This window comes from Ictalurus punctatus, chromosome 8 (assembly GCF_001660625.3).
Source record: "Ictalurus punctatus breed USDA103 chromosome 8, Coco_2.0, whole genome shotgun sequence".
Classification (NCBI taxonomy): Eukaryota; Metazoa; Chordata; class Actinopteri; order Siluriformes; family Ictaluridae; genus Ictalurus; species Ictalurus punctatus.
The window spans coordinates 16,774,602-16,792,706 of record NC_030423.2 but is presented as its reverse complement, the minus strand read 5'-3'; the positions used below and the strand labels follow the sequence as shown (position 1 = coordinate 16,792,706).

The 18,105-nt window shown below is 38.0% G+C and overlaps 2 protein-coding genes across 2 annotated transcripts; one reads left to right on the top strand and one right to left on the bottom strand.

Moving 5' to 3' along the window:
- Positions 1–799: 799 nt before the first annotated feature.
- Positions 800–8,479, top strand: fgl2b (fibrinogen-like 2b). Its single transcript, XM_017474774.3, has 2 exons — positions 800–5,248; positions 6,831–8,479. The coding sequence occupies exons 1-2, from the start codon at positions 859–861 to the stop codon at positions 7,538–7,540; spliced, it is 5,100 nt and encodes a 1,699-aa protein (XP_017330263.1). The 5' UTR covers positions 800–858; the 3' UTR covers positions 7,541–8,479.
- Positions 8,480–9,617: 1,138 nt separating this feature from the next.
- Positions 9,618–16,247, bottom strand: tmem60 (transmembrane protein 60). The gene is made up of 2 exons (XM_017474773.3): positions 16,081–16,247; positions 9,618–13,441 (listed from the first exon to the last, which is right to left on the bottom strand). Exon 2 carries the CDS (start codon positions 13,419–13,421, stop codon positions 13,026–13,028), a length of 396 nt encoding a protein of 131 aa, XP_017330262.1. The 5' UTR covers positions 13,422–13,441; positions 16,081–16,247; the 3' UTR covers positions 9,618–13,025.
- Positions 16,248–18,105: the final 1,858 nt, after the last annotated feature.

The window sequence follows — 18,105 nt, the reverse complement described above, 5'->3', positions numbered from 1 at the left end:
TTGGCTATACACTGCTATATAATTTTCTCTATACACTGTCAGTTATTTAGCCGGTGTTCACATCTAACAACAAAACAGAAAATAGAGTATTTTCAGATTAGTTTTATCAATTGTAGACATGTAAAAATGTCATTTGTAAAGGAATTACTCAAGCAGATGACTAATGTACTCTTACTTGAGTCACTTTCTTGATCACTTCATTTACTAAGGTGAATTATTACTATAGGAGCAGTATTTTTTCTCAATTCAGTGTGTTTTGTACTCTTTCCACCACTGATATTATCCCAATTAAAATAAATAAAGGTATAAATGGTAAAAAAAAAAAAAAACAACAACACCCAAAAACAAAATATCAGTTCAAAAGTTTGTATTTCTCTTTCTGAATGTGTAAATATGCTCCTATAATTTATATGTCCACCTTATGCCTTTATATCTGTCCTCTTTTGTATCCTTTAAACAGCTTTTGAACCCTCTCAGTTGGAGTTTTTGCCATTTTCTTGACATAGTTGTTAAAATGTAGTTTTTTGGCCAGTCTGATTGCCATGTTTTGGATTGTTGTCTTGTTGCTGGATAAACCATTCATTTAAAAAAAAATAAATTCTAAGTTTTTATGAATAAATTGTAAAAAATATTTGCACCCAGCTGTAAATTATTCTACATAGACACTAAAATGATTATTAAAAAAAAAGACGGTTAATTACTGAACGGGAAATTCCTGTCCAGAGACCCTCTGTTCATCCACGTCACTGGTTCTCGCTGAGTGCAAACAGCTTTCAGAAAGGGAGGTGCTCCTATAGTCCTCTCTCCCTCTAACACTTCTGAGCAGATCCAACAGATACAGCTAACGAACAGGACACAATGTGGCTGTCTATGCTTTCTGTGTGGGGCAGTCTGCTAACATTAGTGGCATCTCAGAGCTGCCCGGATCCATCTGAGAACAGTGCTTCATGGGTGAGGTTAAAGCCTCTAGGGCAGTGCAAGGACGGGGAAAGTACATGCCCTTACCGCATCACTCTTCCTCCTCTTACTGTTCAGCTCCCCAAGTCCTTCAGGGAGCTGGAGAAGATGGCCAGAGAACTGCAAAGCCTGACACAGATGGTGAACCAGCTTAAAGAAGACTGTCGTGAGTGTAAGGAGAGGCAAGGAATGGACTGGAATATACAGACAGATGATAAAGTGGAGAATGTAGAAAGGGTTCAAGCTTCTAGGGGCACTCTCAACACCAAGGAGAGACAGCAGGACTTAGCCAAGAGAGAGAGTACAGTTCAAGTAACCACTTCAAGATCTACAGTGGAAGACACTATAATCATCAGCAGCAATGCAAAGGATATAAATCCAACATCCTTCGGAAAACAAAGGAATACCAATCAGGAGAGGAATTTAAATTCACGTACCACTAAACCAAGGGCTGAGACCAATGGTGGGCCAAAAGGAACTAAACCGTCACAAGAAAAAACTATAAGCGAGAGTATGAGTAAGGTCAGAAAGGGGCCCTCAATTACAACCACAAAAAAGATCATCATACAGTCTCCAATGGATAAACTGGCTGAATCATCTTTTCCTGGAGATCTAGACAGTGAACAACCTACACAGCATGAAAAACATAAGGTCAACACAATCAAAGCTGGACATGAGATGTACCCTAGTGGAACCCTGACTGCAAAAGGCAAGGTGAAGAGTATCCCTTCTACAGTTGCAGAGGATGATGATGATGATGATGATGATGATGATGTAGAAATAAAACAACATCAAACACCAAAAGATGACAAAGTACTGGGGGAAAAACGACTGCTGACTGGCACTGATACGCAAAACAACAGAGAACATGAACCGAACATGAAACAACTTACCAGAAAACAACAGGACAAAGTGGATAAAAAAAAAGTTGCTGACACTGGACAAAAAGAATCAAGATACTATATTTTTGATGGCAATAACAATGGCAATGTGGCTAAAGAAGGGAGTGTCAGTATAATACAACAACCAACCTTGAAAAACAAGGAAAAAAAGGAAATTGATAATGATGGTGCTAGCGCTACCAAGCCGAAACCATTAAAACCAGGAGCATATTCAGAGAGGGATGCTGAAGTGAACCCAGTTAACACAGATGACACAATCAGAGGACAAAAGAAGTTAACGTCACCCATCACAGGCAAAGCTAATGTCTCAGTTAACGTAAGTCAAATAAATCCACAAACACTGGAAATCAAATCTAAAAATACATTTAAACCTGAAACAGATGCAAAGATTGACATTGGAATAGATTCAAAATTTAACACAGCAGAGACAGTAAGTGGACAAGTGATGTCAAGATCCAACATCTCTGGCATAATTTATGGCATAGTTGATGTAAGTCCAACAAGTCCTCAAACACTAGACAGTAAAAAACTTTTAAATACGGACACAGATTCAGAAAGTGATGCTGTAATGAATTCAAACCCAGTTAATAATGTTGATACAGTCAGTGGCGTAAAGAATTCAAGGTCACCCATCTCACACAGTGTTAATGCCACTGCTGATGTAGATCTAATAAGTGCAAAAAAACAGAGCAGTAACTCTAAAACCTCATTAAAATTTAGCAAAAATGCAGAGCATAACAACGGAATGGATTCAAATCCAATCAACAAAACTGAGGCAGTCACTGGACAAGAGACGTCAAGATCACCCATTTCTGGCATAACCGATGTCACAGTTGATGCAAGTCCAACAAATCTACAAATACTAGACAGTAAAAACCAATCCAGAACTCTCACAGATTCAGAGAATGATGCTGTAAGGGATCCAAAAAAAGTCCATAATGTTGCTACAGTTAGTGGAGTAAAGAATTCAAGATCATCCATCTCAGATAGAGCTAATTCCACAGCTGGTGTAGATATAATAAATCCACAATCAGTGAACTCTCAAAACCCTTTCACACACAGCATAGATGTAAAGAGTAACAATGGAACGGATTCACAATCATTTAACACATCTGAGACAGGCAGTCGACTACAAATGCCAAAATCACCCATCTCAGGCATAACTGACGCAGTTGAAGTGAATCAAACACATCCAGGAACACTGGACGGTACTTTTAAACACACATTCAATCCTGGGACAGATAAGAAGAGGAAGGCTGAAACTGATTTAAACCCACTTAACAAAGTTAAGATGAACACTCCACTAGAAATGCCACAATTACCAGTTACAGGCAGAGTTGATGCTACAGTTAAAGTAAACCAAATAAATCCACAAATGGTATACAGTAACTCTGAAAATGCCACAATGGTATCAACTCCAATTAATAAGGTTGAGACAGTCAGTCAACTAGAAACACCAAGATCGCCCATCTCAGGCAGATCTCATGCTACAACTGATCAAATAAATCCACGAGCAATGGATTATATCTTCAAAAACCCATTGAAACCAGGTACAATTTCTGAGAGGAAGGCTGGAATGTATCCTTTTCGAGATCACACAAGTGATACTGTAAGCCAACAAGAGACATCAGAATCACCTATTTCTGATTCCAGGCTTGATGTAAGTGGTAGAAATCCCAGTCTTTATAGTAATGGTGACCTACCCAAAAGACGTTTTGATTTTGTCAGAAACCGTAACGTGACACAACCAAGGAATGGACAGACTGAGAGTTCAAACCCCATGAGTATGGACACTGAAAGAAAAAAGTCACTAAGGAACAACAAAACTACATCGTTAAGAAGTGATGTGATGACAAGTGGCAGACACCTTCCCACTGGACTTTTTCCTAAGAGACAAGAGAAGCAGCAAGAAATCACAAACCAACCAGAAAGAATCAATCCCACAGGAATACGTCTAAGTAAGGATCCTAGAGATAGAAAAGCATATATTTTGCAAAGAATACCAGTAAATGAAAGTAAAGCATTTGGCTCAGGAGGGCCAAAAAACACAAGTAGAGTAATTGATTATACGATGACCAATGGGACAACACATGTTGATTCTAAACCTCTATCCAGCCATAATAAGGAGTTAAATAGGACAGCCTATGACATGAGTCAATCAGTCAGGCCCACTCTGGCAACACATGGTATTATGGATCAAGCTCATATAAAAAGAGCAAAAATTGCCCCTACAGTCAATTTATTACACACAATGGGTAATCACCAGATTGAAAGTACCTCTCAAACTACAGTGACCAAACCAAGACTTGAAAAACCTGGTGAGAGTTCAGAACAGGATCTGGTTTTGGAAACAGTAAATAATATTGGAAGCTACTCACAACCATCTGTTGTGGAAAAGACAAAAGGCACTGATAGAAGAGCAGGAAAAAACCCATTCAGAACTACCAATGTAGATCCAAACCAGGAAAACCATAAGAAACTGCTTAGTGTAGGAAGCATTCAGAATCCTGGTGGGAAGGTGCCTCTAGTTGTGGTAAGCACTGAGAGGAATGAGTTAAACTATACAACTACCGCAGCCACCCCATACACAACGAAAACTGAGTTTAAGGACAAACACAGCAAAATGCCTCAGTTTACTCCTCCTATTATAACAACAACACAACATTTTATGGATCAAGATCATGTAGAGCAAAACAAAAACACTTCTGGAGTGAAAGTGTCAAAAAAACATGTTCATCACAGAATCAAAAAACCCAGCCAAGAAACGGAGTCCAAAAGCTCTCATAGTGACACAGGAAACAAAGAGTTGCAGAGTGCAAGCGATGGTCAAGAGTCTGGTGCAGTGGCAGATTTACAACCCAACTCTCTGGACAGCATCCAAAACAGAGCAATTGGCTCAATGGCTATCATTATGGACAAGGTCAAGGTCAGTACAGGCTCAAAGGTGTCATCCACATCTACAGAAAGCACCAATGAAAACAGAGCAAGAAACTCAAACCCTTTTATTATGGACACGGTCAAGGCTAGTACAGAGGTGAATCAGGCAACCCGATCCTTAGACAATCCTCCTGACACATATCATAAATATAGGAAAACTCCATTAGGATCCGCTGACTCAACAGAGGGCAATAATGGAGGACATTCAATAGATAACAATAATGGGAACACTTACCCAGTTGCTGTAAACAGAATGACCGGGTCAACCTTACACAAAATCCCAGGTGGGCACACCAACAATGGAAATAAAAAGGAGCCAGTCACTGTTAACAACATGGATGACGGACAGGGCTTAGAGAAGCAGCTGCTTGGCAACTGTCATGGTCAGTGTGATCTCGAGCCAACTCCTCAGTCAATACTCAACAGCCGTGAATCATCAAACAACAACAGAGGTAAGGAATGTGTTGCTCTTTATGGGTCTTTGAATGGTTATGTGCCAAAGGCATAAAAATATCCTGAAACATACATATGCTTACATGGTATCTTTTGTAGTAGATTCGCTTAATGCTAGGGCTACATGATAACATGATAAAACTGATGATCACTGAAAGATAGAGCTAAAAAATATTTACGGTACAATGGCAAAATGATTTATGCCTGTGTGTTGCACCAAAAGCCTGCAGTGCTTGTGAATGTCAGAACTTTTTTGATTAATTACATCTGTGGTCTGGGTGGAGTTCATTTGGGGACATCTGTATCTCTAGAATTAAAACATTAAGGTGAAAACAATCAAGGTAGATAACAGAAAATTATAAAATATAAACATAACCACCAACAGCTGCTCTCCAGCTGTACTGTTGGTCTGAGACCTTGCTCAAAATTTAAATTGATTAAAAGGATCAGTGGATGATAACTGGATGTAATATTTCAACTGAATAACAGATGTTCCGCTTTTGGGAAACACAGGAAGCTGGAAGAATTCAATACTATCATTTGTCATGTATCTATTTTAGCAGAATGGGGGTTCATTACAAAGTTCACAGTAATTAGTCCAGGATTAAAAAAAGTTGCAAATGGGGCACATTAAACAATGTAAAAAGAATGCTACCATGTTTGGTACATAGATGAACATAGATGCATCCAAAGTAAAGATTAGTCTACCAGTGGCACCTCTTAAGGAGGGGGGGGGGTGCCAGAGGGGGCCATTGCTCATGTTACAAACATGGTGGGCTCTAAATGAGGAATCTGAAATAGCAAAATCATTTTATCATGGAGACTTTCCCATTGTAAAAAAAAAACAAACAACTTACTGAACATTGCAAAGCTGTGACACTAGAGATTCCTTCTATAAATTTTCAGAAGCTAAGCATATGGTCAAAACCTGGCCTTCAAGCTGAGATGGTCTAGAACCATCACTGGTGTAACCTCATTATTAGCATTAATTTTAATTACAGACAGTAGTACCAGCTAGCAGGCAAATCACAGGTTTATATTAATGCAATCATGTTACCATTTCTATAGAGACAGCTCATTCACTCAGACTTGTATAGCAGAGGATCTACATGATCTAAACCTAATAATAAACAGATTTATGAGTCTCCAGTCTTAGTGCTTTGTACCAGTCAGTATATTTTCTGTCACAGGAAAGTCTTCAGGGTAGAATACCTTTTGTGCAACACTAACCATTCCACAACATTAAATGCAACTATAAAAGCATGATGTGCCCTTCACCATTCACTTTTTTAAATTGTTGACAAATCACTGTTGAATAATAGGATTAAAACACTTCTGGATGTGCTGCTTTTGAAAAAAAACAAAAAACAAAAAAAAACTCAATGGTTACATTAGTACTACTACTAATGGTAAAATTACTCTTTCTGTTGGGCCTTATCTCACCACCCTACCGTGGATTATTTTCCTATACCAGCACACCCTGTTTTATTCCTTGCATATTATTCACTGCTAACTATAAAAACATCATTTTATTTCAGTAAATAAAATTAATAAACTAACAAGAGTTCCCACTGCTCACAGATAAACCATCCCAAGACTGTTCTGACTTCATCATGAGATACCCAACAAGTGGCATCTACAATGTGACACCAACTGGATCAGGCAACAGGACTTTCCCTGTCTTTTGTGACATGAAGTCCTCTGGTGGAGGTTGGACTTTAATTCAGCATCGCTTCGATGGAAGCATCAGCTTCAGTCGTACCTGGAATGAATATAAGAAGGGTTTTGGTAACTTAACGGGCGAGTTCTGGCTAGGTAATGACAAGATCCATTGGCTGACCGCAACTAAAGCCATGGTACTGCGCATTGAACTTGAAGATCTGGATGGAATTAAGGAATATGCCCAATACGACCACTTTCATGTGGCCAATGAAAGTCAATACTACAGGCTGACGATAGAAGGATATTCAGGCACAGCTGGAGATGCTATGCAGTATAGCAAAAAGTTCAACCACAACCAAAAGAACTTCACCACTCCAGATAGGGACAATGATCAGTACACCTCAGGAAACTGTGGAGACTACTATAGCTCTGGCTGGTGGTTTGATGCATGCATGGCTGCAAACCTGAATGGGAAATATTATGAGACAAGATATAGAGGAGTGCGAAATGGTATCTTTTGGGGCACCTGGCATAATATTTCCACTGAGTCCTACCCAACCCATGACAGACAATCTTTTAAGACTGTGAGAATGATGATCAGACCCAGGACAGAGCTTCTGATGAACTAGTTGATGTTGACAGAGAACATTCCAAGGACAGCTGTTTCCCTGACATTTTGAAAAAGAAGTTGTACATACAATAGATCTGCTTGGATAAGTCCTGGGGAAAATCCCTTTTCCCTTTTAGTGGACTCTTATGCACTATTTTAATACTATCCAGGTCAATATAGTTCAAGTACATTATTGTTAGTAGTGGAAGATGTCTTTATTTCTAGTGTTTTAAGATGCGTTTATTATTGTAAGATGTGTTTATTTCTGTTTAACAATTTGGTCCATTTAGATTTTATGATGCAGAGGGCCAGATCAGACTCTGCATGAACAAGATAGAAATTGTGACCAAAAAAAAACAAAACACCTTACTTCTGTTTAGAATGTGGGAGTAAATGGGTTTTTATGTGCACTAGTGTTTAATGGGGGGTGACAAATAAAACCCTACAGGACACAGCACTGGATGTTTGTAATGTTTTTACCTTTTAAAAACTGAACACATGTGACACGTTTTGCTTTTAATACATAGCTATTCATTTATATTTTTATATCTAAAAATACTCCATTGTATGGACAAAAAAAAGTTTATCATATTTTAAGACAATGTTTAAAAATACAGGAATCTGTTGAGGAGCATAAACTTTGTTGTATGAATGAACTCATGCTGTTTATATAATTCATCCTATTACTATATTATGTTTAACATTGTATGATTATTTTCTTCCATTACATTGTATTCCAGCTTTTTATTTACATTTTACGTTTTTTATTCAATTTCTGTGTTTGTATTTCTTCTAAGCTAACCACTGGTCCACAGCAAACTGGTAACTGGTAAATCCATGTAACAGGATAAACACATTTTTTAAAAAATACACTAAAGGTTTTCTATGACTACATCAGAGATGGTATAATGTAGAATGAAGGCATTCAAATAAATTTTTTTAAACAGATCAACAATAAGCCTTATTTCATGTTTCCATCATCCTGAATAGTATGCTTCTGCTGTAGTCACATCTCTTTCATAATACTCTGTAAAATCCCAATTTGCTCCAAGCCTAAATTCTTCCTGGCATGGATTTGTGAAGGAGGTAGAAAGAGGAATTCCCACCCAGGTCAACATGATGATATCACATATTTGCTGCACATTTATGCCATAAATCTCCTGTTCCACTGCATCCTAAAGGTTCTGTAGTAGACTCAGTGACTGTAGAAGCCACCGGAGTTCACTGACATTATTGTCATGCATGCTGAACCAGTTTGAGAGGACATGTGCTTCATGACACTTTATCCTTGTTCATGGTAAATTCTGATGCATGTCACAGCAGAAATGCAACATTTTCCCCAACTGTCCAGTTTTGTTGAGCCTGTCTCTACTTTTTTCCCCCCTCACTCTAAAGTCATTCCTTCTCCATTTAAAAAATTTAGACTAAATCACTGAACTGCTTGACCATGACAGCATGGCTTTATGTATTAGGTTGCTGCCACATGAAAGGCTGATTAGATGCCTCACTGAGCAGGTATACAGATGGTACATTTGGTGTAAAGTGAAATATACAGCAATATTTCATATGAAATGCCAGATCACATACAGTAATTTACATATTTTATAGAAAATGTGTAGAAGAGACACAGCCTGGAATTGAAACCAGGCTGCTGTGAAGCTGCAGGCTGAGAGAATGCTGAGGCGGACTGAAAACTGGGTCTAATTTATACAAACTGTCTCATCTTGGATTAATCATGCTAATTCTGTCCACGTTAAGTTAAAGAAAACCATGAGTGTATAATATTGTAGAAATGTGGGGTAGCTTTAATTACACCATTTCTCCTGTGATTGAAAGTGAAGTTAAGGGATTTTTTTAAGGGCTCTTTAACTACTGGAATATTGCAAACTACTGATATGTAGTAAATTAATTATTATTTAGATAATATATTCAGAATAATTATTTTTTTTTAAAAAATGTAATATATTGAGATACTATGACTCCATTGCGTTAACCTGCATTAAGTTAGACCTGTAGTTATCATTTCAGTTGAACCAAAATTTCAACCTTGTTTAATAATCAGCATTATATTTATACAAGTCAAACTATAATAAAACTTAGAGCAACAATTTAACTTTTAATATAACTCAGGGTTTAAAAAAACATCTCAATATCCAAAGAGTCCACAACATGTGAAACAGAACTGAAGACACAAGCATTTACACATTTGGCCTAAACCATTCTTAACCAAACTGTCCTGCCTGGAATGTTAATGTTAGCACTTGACTACAGCAAAAGCCAAAGTCTGGAGAGCATCAAATCTCTACCCAGGTCTCAAATGAGGCTAAAAGCCTGTAACAATGAAAAATTAGCTAACCCTCTTGTCTCTGTAGTTCCAGATATTTATAGAAACATTAACAAACTGTTGATTTCAACAGATCACAGAGACCAAATATTTCTTAGAAGAAAGGTTAACGTTCAATTAAATTTACAGAAAAGGGACAAAAAAACAAAACAAAAAAAACAAACCAATTCACAATAGATATCACTGGTACTTGTATAAATTGCATCCAGGACACTTAGTATGTCTTTGCTGGATAATTGGTCCAGTGTAAACAAGATTCTTTCCAGTTAAATGCAACATAACATCACACAAAGACTAACGTCAACTATCACTCTCTGAGCCAAGTGCGTGTGAAGTTCACCTATTACTCTATTAAATTAGCCATTTCTTTTTTTCCCACAACTTACAAGAGTTCTGTGAAATGGAGACAAGTTTCCACTCTTGGTGTCTGGAATGAACAAATGATGATGAGAAACAGTGTCCAAAAATACAACAGAGGGAAAAAATCTGCTTCTACTAGTTCCTACCAGTTAGAAATCTGGACCATTACGTAATAAAATGTAGACATTTCCTGACAAATGGACTAAAAACAACAAGAAGCCTGGAGAATTTTACATGTTTTACTTCTGGCTTTGAGAACAAATCATTCATCGTCTACACACAGCACAAAAACACTGTCATAGATAAAGATAACCAGCAAGATGAAAGACACTGGATCTTTAAACACTCTGTGTGTTTACCTTTTCATTGGTGGTCATGTAAAATAACTTGACTTGCTTGAGCGCCAACATAACCAAACGGTCAATTTCAGACCAGCACGTTTTTAAGTGTCGAAATTGAAATGGAAAGTTGTCTCTTTTGGGAGGGAGAGGGGGGTGGCTCAGTTATTAAGGCTTTGTGTTACTGATCAGAAGGTTGTGTGTTCAAATCCAAGGCCCTTGAGCAAGTTCCTGCACTGTACTGGTGGAAATGCATTAGTAAAGAACCACAGTTGGTCTCTTGAGCAAGACCCTTAACTGGTCAGTTTCCATGGTTGGATTCTGCCGTTATATTGATTGGTTATATTAGGTTGTTTGGGTGCATGTCCACAAGATTAATCATAGTTAGTTAAGTTGTGTCTGGACACCAGACCTGTATGAGGAATCTTTCTGCACTGGGTACTTATGAAATTTCTAAAAGTCTTTCAAATACAAGTAACACTCTACATCAATGTAGACTAAAATAACATTAAACACAAAGAATTAATTAATGTCAATGTTATCATCAACATTTTGGAAGTCTCCATTGTCAGAATGTTATAACAGTCAGAAGTAAATCTGTAACATAAAATTTTCCAACACAAGGTCATCAGCACAGAGGACTTTTGTTTGTCTTTTTTTTTTTTCAATGCAGCTTTTCAAAGGTGCATTTGTTTGTCTTTTCAACTGTTCCTTTAGTAAATTTTGCATGGAATTAACCTTTCGTTAACACAGGAGTGTATATATAGCATTTACACAATCATCAATTAATACAGGTGCAAACTTACATTGCTAAGTTGAGTTTATTAAAACTGAGGTTTTTGGTTCATTAATGTTAACACTACTGCAATAAATAATGTTAGTTTAGTGTACATTAATGTAAAGCAATAACAAGCAATTTGTTTCTGCTGAGAGACAAGCATCTTGTACTGTTCATGGAGAGCATCAATTGAACACTATTTTACAGTGTGGGTTTGATGATTGCACAATTATTTAACAAGTGAACAATTGTGATAATACCCAAAATTCAACAAGATGTCTGCAAGCAGAAATCTCTAAACACACTTTGAAGGAACAAGTAAAGACACATTTGATATTCAAGGCCTGCTTCTTTCATCATGAAGCTCCAGTGGTAACTTACGTTAATAAGGCAGGTTTATTGCATCCAGTTTCACATTCTGGAATGCAGAATTGTAGTTAAAAGTCATCCAGATGATACAATTCCAGTTTGATTTGTAGGTGTGCTATTTTGTGTAGGAGTTGCTCAGGAAAAGTTTGACATTTGAGGTGAATGTTATATTTTAATCATGACATGTGCACAATGCTAAACTGGAAGCTATGAAGTTCCCTTTACTTGTTAGCATCATTATATAATAGATCCAGTGCAAAAATTAAATGCTTCATACACAAAATAGGTCCTGGATGATTGCCTGCATTTGGGGTAAAGAAGAAATTGTGTAATCCAAAGAGACACAGGACGTTAAGAGACACAGCAAGAGACACAGCATGTAGGACGTGCTACCCACAACATAGTGGTACTTAAAAGTTTATTAATTTTCTATATTTGTAAATAAATATGACCTAAAACATCAGATTTTCACACAAGTCCCAAAAAAGATAGATAAAGAGAATCTAATTAAACAAATGAGACACAAATATTATACTTGGTCATTCATTTATTGAGGGAAATAATCCAATATTACACATCTGTGAGTGGCAAAAGAATGTGAACTTCTAGGATTAGCAGTTAATTTGAAGGTGAAATTAGAGTCAGGTGATTTCAATCAATGGGATAAACAGGTGTGAGTGAGGGCTCTATCAATGTCTGATCTTCACAACACATTTGTGGAAGTGTATCATGGCATGAATAAAGGAGATTTCTGAGGACCTCAGAAATATGGTTGATGATCCTCATCAGGATGGAAAAGGTCACAAAACCGTCTCTAAATAGTTTGGACTCCACCAAAAACAGTCAGACAGATTGTGTACAAATGGAGAAAATTAAAGACCATTGTTACCCTCCTCAGGAGTAGTCCCCTGATTTACTTTTGCAACTCACAGGTATGTAATATTGGATCATTTTCCTCAATAAAAAAATGACTATAATATTTTTGTCTCATTTGTTTAATTTAGTTCTTTATCATCTTTTAGGACTTGTGTGAAAATCTGATGTTTTAGGTCATTTATGCAGAAATATAGAAAATTCAAAAGGTTTCACAAACTTTCAAGCATCACTGTAAATCATCACCAGTCACCAATGTGTCCATTAATTAAGCTTTTCAATCTTTAGGAACAGATATTCCTGCTCTTAGGCAGCAGATTCCTAAATGTGTTGTCATTCTAAACCACATGGACACTTATAAATAAGAGAGTGTTATACACAGTGCACAAATTATATTTACAACTTCCTGCTCAGTCAATAAGCGTCTTCCTGCTCAGTCTCTTCAGAAGTGGAAGACGTTGTAGCCGAGCTCCACCATGGCGCCGATAAGAAGAGCCCACAGAGGGATACAAATGAAACTCAGCCAGATGTTAGTCAGATCCTGCAGCCTCGCACATAGCAATAGACTAAAGGCCAGCTTTAACAAAATGGCCACCAGGTACCAAACTCGCTTCTTCAAGTTGTCGCCTGCATTGCGCGGGTCGAAACCTGGCTTACAGCGGCCAGCCATTTTCACAATGAGCATGAGCAGGAGAATGGTGTCGAATGTCCAGACGGGAAGAAAGACGAGGAACCAGTTCCAGTGGATTTTGTCATCCAACTTGAGGACCAGCATGATGAGGAAGATGAGGCTGAAGATCCAGGTGAGGAGCACTCGCTGTGCAAGAGACATGCTCATCCAGAAACGCTAGCTCAGTCCTAAATCAGAATATGAAGACACACCAGGCAGGACACTTTAGTCATAGGCCTGACTTAAGCACTAGATGTTTCCTACTTGCACTACAGCTGCCTAGACCTGAATTACAAATGAATTCCTATACAACTGCACTTACAATATACTCTACATAAGGGGGCTTCACTTAAAATTTGGGAAGATCCCGTTGCATACAATTCCTTGATAACATTCGTTTATGACGTAATGTCAGTAGTCCTGTAACTAGTCTCTTTACCGAGCTTCCTTCAGCTAAATATTTTACGTAAACGCACATAGCCGGATAAACAACAACAGAGGATATGCAAGGATTCGTGCTTAGAAAACCAGAGTCGCTGAACAACAGCCAGGTTTTCCCCCCATATATTTCTTGGCTCTGCTACAGTATTTCCCCAGAATGACGCCTGTTACATTCACCTCAACATGTCTTTTACAAACATTTAACCTACCACGGGCAATCGAGAAGTCGCTGCTGCAAATAGTGCAGTGAGCAAAACTATTATTTTTGACTTGACGTAACAGGGGTACACTTTAGTGTAGGCGAGGGTGAAGTGCGCAATGTCTTTTCTTTCATTTGGACACTCTGCCATGGCAAGACACTACAATGACGCTGAACTGATGGATGAACCAAGACAGAGAGAAATGCACTGTAAAGCCCACCCACAGAGAAAACTGATAGGTCTAGTTAGCAAAACGAGACACCAAACAGGATACGCTCTCAGTCACTCTCTCGCTACGTCATGTCTCTCGCTCTCTCTGGCCCACTTCTAGAAATGTGCTGGGACGGTCGGGAAGCTCACAGCACATCTCAATTCTCTCAATGACACATTCTGTGTCCTCCTGTGCTTCCAAGTGTGTTCTTCCAAGGTAGCCTGATAAAACCGGTCTACACGAGAACAAAAGTCTGTTCTTTGCGTTCTTAGAATTGAGAATTCCAATTTCTAATAGTAGATGGGCTCTGCAGAGGTGGCTTCTCAGCACATTTCTAGTACTGGAACAGGGTCCTCATATTTAATATGTTTCAGCTGGTTAATAGATTTACTGTTAACTGGCTGAGTAACCAAAAGTTAATTAAGCATGTTTTAATGTAGCAAGCTCTGTTTGCAACTGCGACCTGACGTTAACTAAAAACTAAGCTAACAAGTTTACCATTCCCTCAGGATGGAAGCTAGCATAGTTTAATTAAAATACTTCTGAGGGATTCATTTGACTTTAACAACCTCATATCTCAATCTAAATCATATCCAAATAATTCATATTAGATGCATAGATTTGTTTAGATTATTGTTGTTAAAAAGTTGTTAAAACTACAAGTATGGGTCATCCGCTATTCTTGTGCTGCAATGAATTTTGGGACTTCAAGCGGGTTCGGTGCGCTCAGGTCTGCATCCGATGCATCCTCAATATTAAGAACACATCCGGGTAACTTCATGCGTCCCCAGTACTTGCGTTTTTGAGTACTGGAATTGAACTTCGGCTGTGGATGATGACGTAAAATGAGTACACTTGGACGCAAGTTCGCATAAGAATCCATATTGGGAAATGGCCATTCTCTGGTCTCTCGGTCGCACGCTCTAAAAAAAAAAAAATTTTCTGGGATATTGTATATATTTCCAGGAGAGGTGGGATGTCTGTAAGAACATTAGTGAGGTCAGGTACTGATGTTGAGTGAGGAGGTCTGGTGTGCAGTCAATGTTCCAGTTCATCCCAGAAGTGTTCAGTGGGGTTGAGGTCAGGGCTCTGTGCAGGACACTACAGTTCTTCCATGCTAACCTTGGCAAACCATGTCTTCATGGAGCTCGCTTCATGCACAGGGGCATGGTCATGCTGGAACAGGTTTGGGCCTCTTAAGAGAAATTATAATGCTACAGCATACAAACCATCCTGTGTGCTTCCAACATTGTGGCAATAATTTTGGGAAGACTCACCTACAGGTGTGATGGTCAGGTGTCCACAAAAATTTACTGTACATCAAAAACTTAATTATTAAAATTATCGAGCTTTGTTTAAAGCAGTTCATGCCAAGTAAGAGAGATCCTATGTTTACAGAACACTGAACTGTTTAATTTGAAGCTTAACATTTGATCGTTTTAAACATGTGATGGCTGGCACTTTGATAGCAAGTTTTAATATTGCCATACACATCAAGAATTAAAATAAATAAATAAATAAAATCCAGTAATACTGCTGTCAATGATTAGTGTCTGTTTAATTATGAGCTATACCAAAGCTAATAGCAAACAAACGAATGAAAACTGACTTTAAGATCATGTATGGCGGCAATTAAGTTAGCTAAATTAGCTAATTTATTTATTTTAAAATGACGTCCCGAGTGTAAAACTACCTGGCTAACTAAACTAGCTCAAAAGCTAACAACTGTAGCCTAGCTAGGTAGGTAGCTAGCTAGCTAGCAGATAGCAAACAGAATGACTAGGGCTGAATCCCACACGGCTCACTGCTCCCTATATTAGTGCACTACACATGCTAAAAACAATTGCTTCTACGCGTCATTTAGTACACTACACAACTGCAGTGGATTCAATTGGTATTCAACCTAGCTCTTCTGCATTTTTCGCAAACGGTAGGAAAATAAACCAGATTTCTAAACACCAATAAAATGTCTTACCCAGCCGAATGAAATGAACTCTCGCTCAGCTTCTACACGAATTAATGACGAATAGGGTGTTTTGATTTCGGATATATATGCTTCATCTCTGCCTGCTCGTTTTCAAAGCGCCTTCATTTTCTGTTTCGTGCAGTGAGGAGCTGCAGAAACATTGTTATATAGTTATTTGGATAGAGGCGCCCCTAAGTGGACTGGAGTCTTCATCTAGACCTAGCCCTGCTTCGGGAGTACCACCTGACCTGCTAAACAGTTATGTACCAACCCTGAATAACTAGAAGCAGAATTTACCCCTTACAACTCCAGAATTGTTGACACACTATAAGAAAAATAATAATTCATCCATTTTTAACTAATTCATTCGTTCATTCATCCATTCATCCATCCATGTTGGGTAACTGCTTTATCCCGGATCTGGAGCCAATCCCAGGAACCCTGGCCACAAGGCAGGAATACACCCCTGAGAACCTTTTCAATTACAGGTTACCATGAACACACATTTGCACTTAGGGTCAATCAGGAGTTGCCAGTTCACCCAGTGGCATACGAGACAACTGGAGAACCCAAAGGAAACACATGCAGACGCAGGGAGAATATGCAATATTCCATACAGACAGTAACATAAAGTCAAGACTGTACCGAGGGCCCTGGAGTTACCACAATGTTGCCCAGGACATAAACAACTTCCCATAAAAATACACTCCTCACATTAAAATGTCCAGTCAATTATACATAGAACTGTAACAGCTAAATAATAATTCTAACGACTTTGATAGCAATTACTATTTAGAAAATATATATTTAAAATTATAACAATAAAATATTAATGCTGAAAGCACACAGCCTGGCTACATCTATGGCCAACATGTCACGGGCCTCTCTATCCTACCTTGAGAATGACAGCGCTAGAGTACCCGAGCTTCATTCAGAGGAATATTGGTACTATTCTGTGTGTGTTTGTGAGATGAGAAATGAGAGAAGTCTTTTCTTCTGGCCTGTGTAGAAGTGTGTCTAATGTCTGTATTTTTTTGTATGTTTCTTAAGTTCTAATAGAGTACTAAATATAATTGTGTCAAAATAAACACAGATACACAGAAATGTTATTGTATCTAAATATATAACAAATATAAAATGCAGTTGGATTTCTTGACATATAATTTAGGGAATGGTTTTCATAGTTAGACTATATAGATTTTGCCATGGGATTTTGCTATTGAACATTCACTAGCCTGAGATGCAAGAGAGACTTAATAAGTCATTTGAGACGGATGAGACAAAACAGCTAATCCAAAGAACAGCTCCGGTAAAGTCCTTTGTTGAGTTGGCTCTTTTGGGGTTAAGGCACTCGGCAAAGTATTTTGGCAAGTAAAAGCAGATCTATTAAGTGCAGAATACCATACTGCATTGCTTAACAATATTTAGGGATAATCGTTTGATCTGCATAGTATTGCAAATAAACTTTATTTACCATGAGATTATATGTTCCTTGTCTTTATTGTAAAGGTCCTGGGAATCTCCACAGTGAGAAATCTATCAGTTGTGATTTTCTATGAAATCTGGACAGAGGACATAAAAACAGAACGAGTTTATCCAAAGTCACAATATTAAAATACAATAACACCCAACAGACACTTTTCCTTTATACTGGGAATTTCACAGGACACATATTTACATGTAAATGTACATTCCTGACACTTCAAATGCTGAGTCCTTCTTAGTTAAGACGTACACAGACAGGTTAATAGTTTGAATGAGGATAATTTAAGTTCATACTTAACACCATTGGGGTTTGTAGTTTTCACTGAAAAGTTCAGATGCTTATGATTATAGCTGTGATACAGGTAAGCTACCACACTGTTATGGAGCTCATTAGTTTAACTATAAATGAGGAATCTCTATTGTTAAAAAAACATGGACAATCTGTGGGAAACTAAAGTTTTCCTTATACTCAATCACCCATTGTGCTTGCAAGGAGAAATGGCTTGTATTTCACTGATAAAAGGTAAGCTTTAAAGGGTAGTCAGGCCT

Excerpts from the sequence above, each read along its gene's own strand:
- fgl2b (XM_017474774.3), top strand. The coding sequence starts at position 859 with ATGTGGCTGTCTATGCTTTCTGTGTGGGGCAGTCTGCTAACATTAGTG. Across the intron at positions 5,249-6,830 it reads ATCATCAAACAACAACAGAG|ATAAACCATCCCAAGACTGT; the intron begins GTAAGGAATGTG and ends CACTGCTCACAG.
- tmem60 (XM_017474773.3), bottom strand. The coding sequence starts at position 13,421 with ATGAGCATGTCTCTTGCACAGCGAGTGCTCCTCACCTGGATCTTCAGC.